We start from the raw sequence: 16,534 nt of genomic DNA, 5'->3' as shown, positions 1-16,534 counted from the left end.
TATTTCTATTACGGAAATAGTTATACCAATGTTACTTTTGAGAAGAGTGGAACAGAATTCTAAGGTAATTCTGGGTATCACTGGTCAGGCTCTGGCGTGGCTGACCTCTTTCCTCTCCAATCGACCCTCCCAGGTCCAACTGGGGTCCTTCCTCTCTGACATCTTTTTCTCTACCTGTGGTGTCCCCCAGGGATCTAACCTCTCTCCCTGGCTGTTCAACCAGTGTCTGGCACTCCTTGCCCACCGCATCGCTGCTCTCTGCCCCAACTTTCAGTGCTATGCGGATGATACCCAGCTCATTTTCAGGCTACCCTCGGCGGCCTCCTCTCCTTCCCTCATATCTGACTGTCTATCTGCTATCCAGGAATGGTGTACCGCCAATGACCTCTGCCTTAATGCCAGTAAGACTGAGATTCTACTCATCGGCACACCCACTCCCTCCTTCCCTGCAGCTCTCTGGCTGGCCTCTCTTGGCCCTCTTCCTGCTCCTACCTGCAAGGCAAAACACCCCGGGGTCATCTTCGACTACACACTCTCCTTCTCTCCTCACATATCTGACGTCTCTAAGAAGTCACACTATCATCTGCACCTCCTCAAAGGTATTCTTCCTTTTCCTCTCCTTCCCCCAGAAGCTCACTGTCTCCAGAGCCCTGGTTCTCTCGAAGCTGGACTACTGTAACAGCCTCTATCTAAATATGCCTGCCTCTACTCTCCTCCGTCTGCACTCATCCAGAACAGGACTGCGAGACTTGTCCTTGACCTCAAGCCCAGGGACCGTACCTCTCCAGGACTGAAATCTCTACACTAGCTCCCAGTGGCTGCGTGGATTAAGTTCAAAACCCTCTGCCTTGTCCACAAGGCCTTCTGGGGCCTGGGGCCTAAATACCTTCAACTCTCTCTTCCTAAATAGCTTCCTTCTCGAGCTCTTCGCTCATCCGCCTCCAACTCCCTCAGGGTCAGCTGCTTCTCCAAGCAACGAGTTGGGGGTCGATCTCTCGCCGCGGCAGGGGCCTCCCTCTGGAACAGCCTTCCTGCCTCCCTGAAACTTGAGGAGAACCATCTCCGGTTCTGGAAGCACCTCAAAACCTTCCTCTTTGCTTCTGCTTTCTCTCCCCCTCTCCCCTGCTAAATTCCTGACTGAAACTGCACTGAATCTGCAACTGGGCCACTCTCACCGATCTCGGTCCTTGGCCCAGCCACTCTCCCCTTGCACTGCCTCCCTGGCAACCCCTGCACTGCGGGACTGTCGCTGTATCATTACAGCCCCCCCTTCCCAGCACTTGTCTGCACTTAGCTTGCACTTGCCACCAGCTGGCTCTTATTATTTATCTTGCTATTCTACTAACCCATGTACTGCACTTTCCCCTCTCCCCTCTCCCTTTCCCCTTGCACTTTTCCCTTCCCCTCTACCCATGCACTTGCGCGATCTGAGTGACACCTGGCCTAGTAGGATCGTTGTCTTTCTTCCCTAAACACTAGGCGCGTTACAAATGCCATATCATATCATATATATCATAAGCAAGAACTCCGACTTTTCAGAAATAACTTTTCAGAAAGGCAGTAAACAGTTCAAGATAAGCAGAACCTAATGTTAAACATTTAGAATTGCACTACATTATTCAAGGTGAGTAAACCCTATTAGTAAACATTTATTTAGTTTCAGGAATAATAAAGTAATACCAACTCAGTTACTTTCTAGAAGAGTGAGACACAATTCAAATGTAAATAACTTCAACTTAAATGTCCTTCCCTATTCTAAGGCATAAGTAATCTCCAAGTTAGAAGAGGGAAACTGGCGGTCCAGGGGCCAAGAGTGGCAGGTCACAATATGGCTCAAATGCAGGAAAGTCTGAGTTCCAGAAGATTTCTTGTCGAACAAGGAAGTACAGACTTTAGAGTTAGTAGAAAGTGTTCATGGACTTCGTCGAAGGCTTCCTAGATGCGATCCAGCTTTCGGCCCGGGTTAACGGTATGGGCGAACTCCCAAACACATAAATCACCCTCTCCGCTACACAGAAGCAACACAAGACTTTAGGCAAGTACTACCCTCAGCCACACAGTACCTCAGCGGTGAAGAGCTTGCAGACAAGCTCCTTCACGATGCAGCAGCCTAGGACCGCTCTGTGGATTCTTGGTCGCAGTGACAACAGAGCAGACACTGGATGGGAACTTCAAGCAGCAGTCGACAGCAAAGGCTTGCAACAAATTATTCTTTAGTGCTTCTCATTGCTCTGTGGATTTGGCACCCGTTTCAAGGTACCAGCCGAAGGACACTCATCGCCAAACAGATTTGCTTTGATATCTGGGTCCAGAACTCTGGTGAGGGGAATTCAAGGAGTGGAATAGTGTCTCTGGAGGTCCAGAAGGAGTTCACCAAAGTTTCAGCAGGATTATTTATTCGTAAACCGTTGCACAGCACTCTGGCTCGAAGTCCCAGTCTATTGGCGGTCTGCAGCCCCGGAAGGTCACAGCTCGTTGTGGGTTGCCTTGAAATGCAGGGCGTCTTGAGACTGATGGGTCGGAGTAGTCTTTGGGACTCCTATGTCGCTTCAAAGAAGGGGTCCACACAGGTAGCGGTTACACAGCAGGCATCTCCGGTCACTGGAAGTAGCTACAGCAATCTTTTCTTAATCAGATCTTCTGTTCTAGTGGTGGACTTGTCTTCAGCTGCAGGATCCAGTCCTAATATACAGAATCCCACACACAACCAGTGCAGACTCTCCCTGCGCAATCAGGACAGCCAGCCTCCCAGAGGGAACTGGGTTCTCTCAGGCACACCAGAAGACAAAGGTGAGTGGAGGTTCAGACTCCTGCCTCACTTCCTGCCTTCAGACATGCTGGAGCCTCAGCAGGCTACACAAAGGGTTCCTGCTGAAGACAAAAGAACAAACAGTATCTCCCCCACCTAGGACGGGAGAAGGACCAAGAAAAGACTAGCACTATAAAAATGGCGAAAAAAGAAATAAGCCACCATTCTAGCAGAATGGTGACCCTTCTGTGCATTACTGCGGCTGATTTGACAGCATGCGTGTAATACTCACACAAAAGTAAGCAACGTATGTCCACTGCCACTAGGCAAAAAAGTATGCTTGGCACTGTATCAGACATGTTACAGGAACAGTGAGAAGGGGGATACCATGCATCTCCCCAGCAATCCACATAAGGTGGGGTGTGCGGGCCTCACTATTGAAAATGTAAGGGGATGGAAATCCCTCTCTATCCTTGAGCAGTAGTTCTGTAAGGTAAGTCCAGAGAAAATAAAAAGGTAAATCCAAGGGGCAACCCTCCAACACTGCACAGAAAGTCCTGTGTGCTGCAATAATAAAATGTAGATGCCCAAAAAGTTCTAGTGGGGTACAGATTTAAAAATAAACTATGGAGAGTCAGACAAATGACACCCATAAAGTGTAAAAGAAAGGGTGAGTGGGAGGGGGGTCACACTCAATCAGGAACATGAAAAGAGAATCCTCAAACTCCAGCAAAAAGTGCTGGGGGTCGCACAGTGGAGGGAGATTTGGCACAGAAATGAAAATTCACCCTTACAGCATGTATCTGTAGATGAATTGTATATGGTACTTTTTAGTATATTTTAAGTTATTTGTGATTTATTTAGAAAGTATTGGTAATCAGTGTGAAACAATGTTATTAACTGTAACACTAATATAATTGCCTTTTAGTAATAAAATCATTTTCTAAAAAATCAGTCGAACGATCTGTGGTTAGAATAAATTGTGAGGGGAAGTATGGTTCATGGTGTTATGCTCATTTTGTTACAATCAATTTCAAATGAATGTGAAGTTTTCAAATGATTAAGGGAGTTAGCCAGGGGAACATAGCTGTACAACTAACATGAATCTTTATACTGGTTTTTTCCATACATTTACGATTTTTTTTTTTTCCAGCCTGATCAGGAAGTGATTACAACACCAGACTTGGGCAGTCTTTCTTCACCGCTCATGGATCCAGAAAGAAATCTTGGTCTTCTTTTGGGACTTCATGCTTCCTACCTTGCATTGAGTACACCACTGTCCTCTGTAGAGATCGAATGTGCCAGTAAGCCGATTTTTATACATGGGTGTTTGTCAAGTCAAGCCTTTTATATATCTCATAATTGTAATAATTATTTAGTGGGATTTCTTTTCATAGTTGCCATTTTCTAATGAACAACTTCGACTAAACTCTCTGAGCTTAATTGTGTATTTTGTTAATCAGAAGTCACAAATTCACATCATTCTATTAGTTTGAATGATCTTGGCTATCTGGCTTAACTCCGCTTGTCGAGCATAGGTATCTATAGAGATAGAGATATAAATGTATACATTTGGAAGCTTTCCAAAAATATATGGTTTTTCGCTGCTTCTTTCTATGCCACCTTTTGTGCATGGCCAGTTAAGTTCCTAATAAGTACTTCGATAATGTAAAGTGGCCTTGTGTAGCCCACTTCTGCCATATTCGAGGCTTTGAATTGGTTGGCCCTGTACCCTGTAGGTAGAGGGAGGGTGTTCTGAAGGGGAAAGAGAGAGGAAGATGTCAATCTTGTGGTGTTAATGCTTGCAGGCTGGAATTACCAAAGGCTTAAGTGTTTGCATGAATATTGGTGGGTATTAGCTGCTAGAACCATGAGTGTGTGCTTCATTAAGAAAGGAGAGCCCAAGGTAGATCAGTTGGAATCAGTGCTGCAAGGATTTAGTTAAATGCTGGTGTGTGTGGGTGCGAGTTGTTTTTGAACCTGTGACTTTTTGCAGGGAAGTGAAGCCTTCAGCTTCACTCCCCTGGCCCTTTGCTCATTTTCTTGTGGGGAAACTGTTTCCCTTTTTGTCTTTTACCTTTTTGGGAACATTTCATAGTGCCCACATCATCTTACAATGCAGTGCAGTTGTATCACCCTAGTATCTTACAGGATTTTTGGCTACTTTTATATGTGCCTAAAGACAAGCTGGTGGCAGCATTTATATTTTAGCAGTTTTCATTTTTATTGTGTACTTTAATGTTTTTCGTGTCTGGGTAGTAAACATGACTAGTGCCCTAAAATGGCCACACCACAAGATTTTTGCTTGTTCTTTGGCCATATTGTTGTTTGGCCTCCTTCCTGCCTTCTCGGCTCAGGAAATCCTATATAAGGTCATGCACTTGCCCAGAAAGCTGCTGCTTTCACGGGCTAGTAATGCCTTTGTGTGCTTGGCTCAGGACCCATTCCACATCTGTGGCACCTGAAAGTCTAGGTGTGTGTGGCATGAGTGAAACCCACAATGGTCCCTGATTGGACCACTGCTGGCTGTTTTAATGGTACAGATCCTTACCATTGGTGGGCTTGGACTTTCTTCCAGGCTGTATTTGGGATAGGAAGAGGACTCGGCAAACATTTCTTGAGTTCAGTATTGGAGCCAAGTAGCCACTAGAAGAGCAGCCGACTGAAGATCTGTGGATGACTCCCAAAGAGGCCCAACATCCCTGCCTGTGTTTGGCCTGATTAAGCCCTGCCGGACTACCTGATCTGCAAAGGCCCTTTGCAGTGCTTTAAACATTGGACTGGTGGGACCAACCAGTCTCGACTTATTCACAAGGCGCCAGCCATCCTAAACCTTCCGAAGTGTCCCTGGACCACCTGGTGTACAGACCAGCTCTCCAGTGGACTACCTCAGTAGAATCTTTGCTGTGCCGTTCCACGTTCATCACCAGAACTTCAGTGGTCGTCAGCTTGTGGTGTACGTAGCTTTGCTGCTGAATTTTAGCCTCCCACTTCAAGGGATTGTGCGCTGAAGGTCTTCAACCATGACTGGAAGGACGCCTGCTGTCTCCTGTGTGTGGTCGCTGTTGCTGGAACTCGCCTTCCCCCGTCTCGTGAAGTGTCCTGAAAAGGTCTGTATCGGTGCCTTCTGCATTTCTTCCTGGCCAAGGGTTGCACTCTGCTCCACAAACCGACCTGAAGAATCCTATCACCCGCAGTTCCTGGACACCTCTCACTGGAACTAACAGCAGGAAAACCCACCTCCAGCGACACCCCCCCCACTCCTCAACTCCCCACTCCCCCCATCCACCTACCTAGTCCTCTGGGAAAATGGTAGTGAGGGGGGTAAGTAATCACAATTTGCCTCCCTCCCCGTTATGCTTAGAATAAACTTTGGTTATTACATTCCATTGATCATTACATCCAAATGTAGCTGTATCTGAAAGATAAGAACATCATTTTACTTACCAGACATTTTGTTGAATATCTTCTGGAACATTTCAGCAAAACTAGAACTCTTCCTACATCAGAGCCTTTTCCTAAGAAGAAGCTTGGCGACATGTGGGCAACAAGGCCCTCTTCATCATAGGGATTGTACTTATAAAGTTAGGGTACATTTCTTTTGACTTTGTTCCATTGTACTGCATCACTATTTAGCTTTTTTTTGTTGAATACATTATTGAAGGTATTCCTAAGATCCTAAAGTTGACTTTATATGTGTTTATAATTAAGTGTTGTGTGATATTATCACCTGATTCTTTCATTTCTTACTGTGTGATTTGGGCCTAGAATAAATCTAGTACTTGTGTACTTAGCAGTCTAAATTAAATTGTGTGCTTCACTGTGTGGACTCCTTGTGGAACCCTGGCCACACTCATACTTTCCTGAGAATAGCCTTGACTACTCTCCACGCTTACCTTGATTGGGTTTTGGCTAACCTCTGAGTTAGCCTGTTCACTATAGCTAGGGTGGCCTCCTAAAATCTGTCCGCCTGGCCAGATTCTAGAAATCCATCTCAAGTGTTAGTGTGTTGGAGTAGGGGGTGTAGGCAGTGGGGCCATAGTGCTGGGGTATTAAATTGAGCAGTTGCTTGGTGTGCTAGGTTTGTAGTCAGTTACTCCCATCTGCAAGGGTTGACTGTGAAACGTGAAGAAAGATGAAGAGGGGGTATGATGAAGTGCGAGGGAACCTTTTGGTTCAGGACTGTATGTCTTGGAGTGCTTGATTATCATTTCCGTTAATGTTGGTACTTGGTGTTCTGGTTTGAAGGACAAGTGGACATTGGCCTGAATTAGTAGCTTCTAACCTTCTTGGGTGGTTCCTTTTGTGTTGGCCCATTGAAGGTTTGTGAAAAAAGTCTGATTTTATTTAGAGGTAGTGATGTGACCGGTTCCCATAGTCCTAGAATGTTGAGGTTTGTGGTTTCATTGCCATGTTCTTTGAATCTTGTACAGAAGCAGTTCTGTCTGATCGATAGTACAGAGAGTGGGCGTGATGGCTGAGGATTTTAGGCTAGTTTCATGCTTGTGTTGTATAGCCATGATTTCAATGATTTTCTGAAGGTCTGATGGGTTTCCTCTGCTCAAAGATGTTTGCGCATTGAATTCCAAACTTTGAGAGGGAGAAGGGTGAACACTGTTCGACATTTCTGATTGAAGCTTAGCGCCATTACTAAGGCAGCCTTGCTGGATCCAAGTCCTCTCAAGGTTTATTGTGAATTTACTTGTGTTGTAGTCTGGGCTCCTGCCGAGATCGGTCAGTGAGTAATGCAGACTTTTGAAGTTAATCATACTTTTGATTCAGAGAGCGAGGTTTTGGGTGATGTTTTGGTCTTTGAAGTCTTAGAAAAAGTCTAGTTCCCAGACATAGTCTAATCTTTGCGGTACTCATGCGATCACTGCCATGGTCAGATGAGTGAAGGTCAGATAAGACATGTGTTGGGTCGCTCAGGAGATGTCAAAAAAGCACCTTATCATGGATTTCACCTGTGGTTCAGGTATGAGATTATTTTCCATTAAGATTCTGTTGTTTCTGAGTGTTGTAGGCCGAGGGCATGATGCGGTTTCATAATACTAGGAGATTGGGGTGTGGTTCTATGGTGTAGTACAAACTTTGTTTTAGTTGGCTTAGGTTTGAATTAATTTGTTGCCGTTTAGGAGTCAATGGTCGAGATTTAAAGTGTTCAGATCCATTGCATTTGATGAAGGGTTGTTTCTGAGTTCTTGGAGTATTTCTCACATTAGTTTGCCTCAACATAACCTGCAGAAGACTTTTGTATTTCGGTCCAGTCAGAAAGGAAGACATGATGCAGTTTAAAGTACTTCCTTTTACTCTGATGTCCTGTTTCCTTTTTAGAAGAATCTCATAGCTGATGGCAAAAATGGCAGAGATGTCGATTATAGGTGTACTGGATGGGTTGGCATCAATATTGTGTTCAATGTGGCTCATAGTGTGGCTTCTGTTCCTCGAGTTGGCCTGAATCTTTGTTCTTATTTGTGTACAACCTTGTTACTTTGTGTGTTCCCATAGTTGATAGTTGTTAATGGCTAAACATCTTGAGGATTTTGGTGTTGGATGTTTTGCTGTATATTTGTCGGTAGTTTGCTGCGTTGTTCCTATGTGCTACTGTTGGTTTTATTTGTAGGAGAGGTTTGATGTGTGAGGGGCAGTCCCTTGTACGATGCAAGTGCTGATGTCTTTGAAAAAGGATGGTAGTTCAGTGCATTTCGTTGTTGCTTTGTGAATAATTGCTCATTTTGGCTCTGGTTAGGCAGTCCTTGAATCGAGATGGGGTAATGGGCTGTCATTGCTTACTTATATAGGCCGTCTCTTTGGTGCTGTTAATATTTCTGTTCTTGGTGTGTTGGTCCTTTCTTATACAAGTGGTCCTGAATTTGTCAAATTGTGTTCCTGAAGTGCGCTTCAATGGCACTCGGCTCTTGAGATGGTCTTGCTGCTCTGTTACAGGCTGCAGAGTTTTTGAACTCTTGGATAGTTGTGAAATTTGGTTCCAGCTGTGTTGCACTGACTCGGCATGCATAATGAGCCTTTTTGCTTTCAATGTGTTCACTCTGTTTGGGTCTGTCAGTGAGGTCAATTTCTCACCACATTTGAGAAGATTAAATGTGCGTGTGGACCATTTAGCGACTACTTTAATGAGCGATCATTTGAAAGGCTTCCTAGATGTCATACTGCTGAGGGTGTCTGATAAACATTTGTGAATGTCGTTAAGTAATTTGTGTTGCGTTTGTCTGGTTTCTGCCTGCCAGCTGTTTATTGGACGGTTAAAATTGTTCAAGAAGCAAGTCAAGCTCGCGCTTCGTTCCTTGGCCTGATTGATGTTTGGGAGTTGCGGGGGGTGGAGGGGTTGTTAGGCAAGATGTTTCTTTTTGCAGCTTGCCCAAACCTTTCAATGCTAGCCTGAGCATTTCTACTCACCAATTGTGCTCATAACTATTTTTTTGTGAGTGACGTCTTGTTCAACCTCACTCACTAATTAAACTCATTTTGATTTAAGAGAACTGGTTAGACCTTATAGCTACTAGTGAAAGCAAACCCTTCCCCCCCCAATTTGAGGTCTGTTGTGTAGCACTACTACTTTTGAGTACAGTAGTACAAGGGAGCCTTGTTCCCCCCCGCCCACCCTTCTCTTTACTTTAAGGTAATTTTCCCCTTCATCACTGTAGCCCAGACGAGCTGGTGGCAGTGGTAATGTTTCTACATGTATTTGTTTGGATATGCTACATTGCGCCTTGTTTTACGTGAGGTAGGCATTTGACCGGTGCAATGGCCAAAATATCCAACCTCGTTTAGTCCCTGAATTTTGGGTACCCAAGTCAGGGTTAGGAAATGGCAATATATGATCATGCTATTCTTGGCCTCTGACCTGTGCATGTGAACAAGTCTTTGTGTGCTAGGAACTGATGTGGATTGGGTAGGTATTCCTAGATATCCAAACCAGAGTGATGCCATGAATGCACCTGAGATGGCTCACTTCCATCAGACTCTTCGCCAGACCTAGTGTACTTTACAGGCTCCTACTCTGTTATTTTTCTATCAGCAAACACTTCAATCAGTATTTCACAACTAGAGGTCTGCCCTTATAACTGACTTGCAGCTGTATATACCTCTCCAGAGTTTTCCTATCGGCACATGTTTAAAAGGTAATTTCGACCCGCTCTTAACACCACAACTTTTCTGCTTCTGTTTTTCTGCTATCTGACTAACATAACCCACCTGCCTTTCTTACAGAGCCATGCAGAGCAAGGCCAACATTATTGGCAGAAGGGTGCTACATAGGACCATTAACCCTCCTCCACTCTCCCATGTGCTCTCTTCTTTCCCTATATCCCTAGCACTCCCTGTTAGGAAAGATTCCATTTTTGCTGATTTCCTCAGTAAACTTCTATAAAACTGTATTCAATAAGGGAGTGTTGCAATTATTAGTCAAAATATATCTTTATCTTCATGTCTCCGTTATTGTGAAGGAAAATGGCAATGCAAGTCTAAAGGTAAGGAACTAGGCAAGATTGACTTCTTTAGTCTTTGGCATAGGACCCTACCAGTTGAGGGTCAATTGGAGTTTCTGATAAACGTTGGTGCTCAAAGGACCCGTTTATTAGTTTGGGTTTAGCCATATCCCCAAGTCTAGTTTATTATACATAGTGTATGGATCTACAATATGGTTCGATGTTTGTAATTTAAAGCCAGTAGGGCTGCCCTCAGGATTAGGGGAAATAAACCATGAGCTATCAAAGCTTTAGGAATAGTTCTAAAAGTCAAGTTCACCCATGGCACAGTGTCTGGTTTGGCTCCACGTTTCTTATGAGACTTCTTTCATGCCTATAGGTAGATTACAGCACCACTGGAATTGATGGTTGGCTGGAGAGGTGTTGACGTAATCAAAAGGTATGGTGTAGGGCTTAGGTAGAAGATGATTGTGGTATGGTTGCCAGAGTTGCAGACTACGACAAAGATTGGGTAAGCTTGTGATTCCTCACAGTTCCAGGGGTCTGTATTACATGGTAGGTATGTTGCATCACTGTTTGCAACAGCATGCTTCTAGCTTCATTTGTTAACTACCCTTTGTCTTTTGGTGCTGCTGTTCCTTCATGTTAGGCCAAGCTCGCCGGTGCAGTTAGACAAAACCCAGAAGACAGACCTTTTCTGTCTACTCCCCAAGACACTGCAACCTCCTCCCCATCAACATCACTTGCCCTAACTTCTACATTTTTGGAAGGAACGCAAGACGCTTTTTGTGAAGGAATGGCCCCTCCCTAACACCCATGTCCACACACCCTGCACTCCGCACCCTTCCCGAGACTGGGTGATATGCTCCACACTGTTTCCTCCCCTGGTTGCTTGTATATTCCTTGCTGCCCAAATGCACACAATCTGCCTCTCCGGTAGCTCCCCACTCCCTTGTTTGTCCGCTTGCCTTACCATGTTCCCGAAGTTAGGTCTGTGTTCTATAAATACCCTAATAATAAGCAATAGGTCTTGGTCTTGGATGCTTGTCACCTCTGTTTTTTGAGAAGGCTGGAATTATCAGAGCACATAAGTACTTCACTCTGAATTTGATTGTGGGTAGATAAAGGAACCAGAGCTTCCTTACTGTACTCTTTGGTCTCTGGTTACATTCTTTGGTGCTACGTGACTTGCCCCAGCAGTTGACATGGCATAGCTGCTGCTTTCCCCATCTAACAGGCATTTTGGAAGCTAAGTGAAAATACACTATCATGCTTCCTTCCAAACATTTGGTTGCCAACCAATCATTGGGGGCTGTCTCATTCCAACCTTGCTGCCCTTCTTCCCGCGCAAACCTGCAGGATGTAAATTCAGCCTTGAATCCCAGACATTATATTAGCACACAAGTCACATCCAGTCCTTTCCTCAAGATTCCAGACCCATGACCCTAGCCATGACCATATACCGCCACATTTATACACATTTATTTCAAGGAAACTAAGTTCAACTGTGTTCTCTACCCCGCTGTTTCGAGAGAATTCATATTTTGGGGATTCTAGGGCCACTTTGTATGGCCTCACAACATTCTGCTTTTTCCTCCCTTTTTAATTTTGTATCTCTGACCTGTTTTTGGTGGCCAGAAACATTTCTTTTGAAGTCCCCCTGCCATTGCAGCACTTTTCCACTCTTGAGTGCATTTTCTGGTTCGCCCATGAGGCTTCAGTCTATGCCCTATGATGTTTCTATCACCCAATATTTCTTTTAGGGAGAATAGGCTGATGGCAGTTGTAATTTAGTTTGGGCTTTGTCAGGAATGCTAGACATACTGTAGCATTGGTAGCCCATTGTACCTTTTTGTTAGCCATTCTGCTCTCGGCCATATTGTATTTTGGGACTTGCTTTGGTCTAGGGAACCATAAGGTATGATTAAAATAGCAATTCTGCCCACATGGACCCCATATTAGTTTTTTCCCTCGTTTAGACCAGGATAAGTCTCTGGGCTTTTCGTCTGGCATTCCTATGAGGGTTGGCCATAAAAGACCTTCTGTCCCTACACCCCTCTTGCAATTTGTGAATTGGCTTTTTCCAGCTACTAAGAATGGTGTCACTCCTTCCACTGGATTTTGGAATAGTCTAATTTACATAGGTTCTGAAGGATTTCCAGCTGTATTTGTAGGCCCTCATCAGGCTCTATTTGCTGGATGCCCATTCTGGTTGGGGTTTCGAATGGATTGTGTCCTCCCACGTATTACTCATCTTAGATATCTTGTCTTCCAGCTCAACTGCTTCGGAAAAAAAGTTCACCAGAGGGCACTGTGCTCGAAGCCGCAGAGTTGAAGTCCCCCGAGGGCAGCTGCTTAGTGTCGACGTCATCCGCAGTATAAAGGGCTCGAGCTGTGCCCGTTACCTTAGTTCTGTTTTTCCGAGCACCGCTTCGTGTCACAAAACGGCGCATCCGTTTTTCTTCGATGAAATGTCCTCGTCATTGACTCCAACCACACCCAAGACGGGTTTTAAAAAATGTCTGAAGTGTGGTAGAAAAATTTCAATTACTGACCCTCATCGCAATTGTCTTTGGTGTTTGAGCCCTGACCATTGGGTCAACGAATGTGGTTCCTGTCAGGCTATGTCCAATAAGGCTCTTAAGGAACAGAAAGGTAAGCTGGCGGTGGGGGAGGAGTTTTATAAGTCTTCGAAAAGACAGAGATTCAGGAGGGTCGAGTGGAAAGTCTCGACACGGGTCGAGGAGATCGAGGTCGAAGAGTCACTTGAGGAAATCCTCTTCGTCTTCATCCAAAAAAAATCGAAGAAACAACGTCATAGATCATCTTCCTCCTCGTCTGAGAGAAGGGTATTTCCTATCCTTCGAAGCACGATTGCGATTCCCCTGGAAAATGGGAGGCCTTTAGGGCTTCGATGCTTACAATTTTTGAGAAAGCGGCCCAGACCCCCCTCGAAAAAGCCGAAGAGCATTCCCCTGTCCACTCCAAAGGTGACAGAAGGAGCTCAAAAACTGAACACGTGAGATCCAACGAAGTTGAGGGTGTCATCGGAGGAAAGTTCTCAGACACCTCACGAAAAAGAATGAAACCACTGGTGCATGAATCAGGAGGAACGTAGGTCAAAATGGCATCTAAGTCAAATATCGACTCGACGCAGCCTTCGACGACAGTGTCAAGGCCGCCATCGAAGATGGCGTCGATACCTTTCCGCAACAGTGTCGAGGTCTCCCTCGATGACGTCGAAGCCTCCTTCGAAAATGTCAAAGCCTGCGTCCATACCATTGATGCCTTCGACGCCTTTGTCGGGGCATTGTTTAATTTGGATGCCAAAATCGACGCCTACGTCTAAACCTAGGTCAATGCCACCCCTTTTACCAGAAAAAATCTTCCAGCTCAACCCAGGCAAGAAATTTTTAGATCAATGTCCTCTATCTTTGAGGAACAGTCCTCTGAAGAGGATGTTAATTCAGCTGGGGTTAAATTTGGAACCAAGGAGGTTCCTGAGGAACTATTAGACCCACATTCTAAAATGGCTGATCTTTGCCTTCAGTCAGCCAGTGGCTTAGATACTTCCTCTGAAGTAGAGTTTGAGGGACCAGACCCTGCAGATCATGCAGACCCTTGGTATAGAAATCTAATGGGAAGAGTCATTGACTTCATGGGATGGAAAACCGTTTCCCCAAATTTCGATCGGGACGATACGACTGACATCCTTAATGAGGAACCTCAAAAGAGGGTGATGGCAACTTGGAATACCCCAGGTTCTGGGCCAGTAGTTATTAAAAAGTTTGTGGGAAAGTACAGGCCCTCCTCATCAGATCCTGAGTACCTATCGAAGCATCCCTCGCCAGAGAGCTTGGTGGTAGAGGCTGCAACCTCCACTAGGCAGTCAGCTTATCCTTCAATACCACCTGACAGGGATGACCAAACAGTTGATGCTTGGGACCGGAAAGTCTTCTCTTCGGGCAGCATGGCCCTTAAATCCACAAATGTAACTTGCACTTTGGCAAGATTTACGTACACCTGGTGGGACTGTATGACATCAATGGCTGAACACATCCCGGAGGGTGAGGAATGGGATGGTTTCCTGGCGATAGTGAAAGATGGAAAAGAGGCTATGGAGGAATACCTCCAGTCGGGATTGGACATTTCTGATAGTGTAAGCAGGTCCATGGCATCTAGCACGGTCCTACGCAGATTTGCATGGCTGAGAAAATATGGCTTTGCACCTGATGTGCAGTCCGGATTACTCAATATACCCTTTGACGGCTTGAAGCTGTTCGGCAGCAAGGCGGACGAGAGCTTGGAGAAGCTGCACACCTCGAAAGCAGCAGCTAAATCACTCAGCGCCTCTATAAAACAGCCTCAGCAACACTCCTACGCAGGGTCATCTTCCTGGAGGAGCCATCCCTTTTCGTTTCTACTCCTCTTTTGGAAGAGGGCCGGGACAGGCCAGTCAAAGAGGCCAACAGAAAAAAACCTTTTGTGGTGGGAAAGGGAAAGGTGCTATATCAGCCCCAGCAGCGGCTACTTCCTCCTCAGCCGCTTCTGCAGCCGCTGCAAAGCCACTCAGGTCTTCACCCAAAAGATCCCGGTGGGAGGCAGGATCACTCTGTATCTCAAGGAATGGCAGGGCGTTACGTTAGATGCCTGGGGGCTAGAGCCCATGGTTACTGCCTTCTGTTTCAACAAAGACCTCAAGATCATCCACCGGGAGCCAATTCTGTCAAAATTCCAGAACCGCTCCTTGTGCAGGAGATTTCAACCCTGTTAGAGAAAGGTGCAATAGAACATGTACCTGTAGCAGAGAGGAACAAGGGTTGGTACTCCCTGTATTTCCTCATTCCCAAAAAGGACATAGGATTGAGACCCATCTTGGATTTAAGAAATTTGAAAAAATTCCTCAGGAAGGACAAGTTCAAGATGGTGACCCTTTCTCAGATCCTTCAGGCTCTTCGGCTTCAGGACTGGCTGGTTTCGTTGGACCTTCAGGATGCTTACTTTCATGTGCCAATCCATCTCAAGCACAGAGTACCTGAGGTTCGTGGTTGGCGGTTCTAACTATCAGTTTCGGGTTCTGCCATTTGGGCTGACCTCCACCCGAGGGTTTTCACCAAGCTGATGGCGGTAGTGGCAGCGAGTCTTGGGAGAGGGGGGGATTCACGTCTACCCTTACCTGGACGATTGGCTATGTTAGAAGAATTGTCATTCAATTGCTAATTTCCCTTACCTATAGAGTCCCCCAGCAGCTTTGCTGGATTTGAAGGGTTTGTTTCTTTTTACCTGCTAAGAGTGAGACTTTTTTTTTTCCACTCTTAGGCATTTTTGCTATGTGTTTTCTAGGCTATTTTTGTGTTTAATGCCTATGGGATTTCTCTCCCCCATAGGAACCATCTTTATTCACATGTGTTACACAGCACCCTCAGTGCAGTGACACAGGGATGTCGTAGCGACCCCCAAACATAGACTCCATACCCTGGGACTGACTACTGTCTCCCAGGGCATGTAAGGTCCCCATTGACTTTACTAGTCAATTTTTATGAACTTAACCAGTACAACCCATCTTACTATGGAGGTGCTGGGAGGGATTAATAGTTTTTCCCCTATGTTCATTTTCGAGGGGGTACCTTAAAGTCCCTCTCTCTAAAGTTTCTGGCTGGTGGCAGTGGTTACTACCATAAATATTCGACCGCAAATATTTCTCTATGGGATGTTCCCATTGTTCGGGGCTACCACTTTTTCTGACAGCCTCTAACACACCGCCGGTGCATTTTAATATTAACTTTGCTCCGGTAGGTTTTATTTGCCAGAACTTTAATATAACTTCTTTCTCGTGTCTTTCTCTACAATCCTAACCCAGGTCGGGGATCATTTGTTCGTCCGTTTGGCGGGCTTCTGCTCAGAAGCCCTCCTTCCGGTGCCACTGAGTCTGAGGGGGTCCGTTGTGTGGGAGAGGGAGTAGAACCCCTGGACAGGGTTGCCTGCGCAACCCATGTCACACTCTATCCTGATAGGCTGGAGGGTCTCCCGCCAAGATGACCACTCCACTGTGTGAGTGACAGCTAGGCTGTATGAATGTGGATCTTTTTGAATAAAAGCAGGTTCCTGAGGGCTGGAAGAGCAAGACATCGCCACTGCAACTAAGAAGCCGAAGAGGAGAGAAGCCTTAGACATCTGCAACGACTGAACTACCGGTGAAGCTCTGCTGCAGCGTCTCGCCACTTTTCTCCACATGACGAGAGAAGATCTTCACCTGCAAGAGCCTTCTTCCCTTAAGCTGGTGGGGCCAACTAGTTTGCCAATCGTCTTCCCGAACCTGCCGTGGTCGAATCACCAG

The 16,534-nt window shown here is 45.6% G+C and overlaps 1 protein-coding gene across 4 annotated transcripts in view; it reads left to right on the top strand.

Moving 5' to 3' along the window:
• HERC2 (HECT and RLD domain containing E3 ubiquitin protein ligase 2) overlaps positions 1 to 16,534 on the top strand; it is a 2,956,340-nt gene that overhangs the window by 832,297 nt on the left and 2,107,509 nt on the right. For all 4 annotated transcript variants that reach the window (XM_069636605.1, XM_069636607.1, XM_069636603.1 and 1 more), the window contains exon 26: positions 3,903 to 4,053. In XM_069636605.1, coding sequence (XP_069492706.1) covers positions 3,903 to 4,053 — 151 coding nt within the window. The remainder of the gene's footprint in view (positions 1 to 3,902; positions 4,054 to 16,534) is intronic.

This window comes from Ambystoma mexicanum, chromosome 7p (assembly GCF_040938575.1).
Source record: "Ambystoma mexicanum isolate Mex_15411 chromosome 7p, UKY_AmexF1_1, whole genome shotgun sequence".
Taxonomy (NCBI): Eukaryota; Metazoa; Chordata; class Amphibia; order Caudata; family Ambystomatidae; genus Ambystoma; species Ambystoma mexicanum.
The sequence above is the reverse complement of the archived record's forward strand: the minus strand, read 5'-3'. Positions and strand labels throughout refer to the sequence as shown.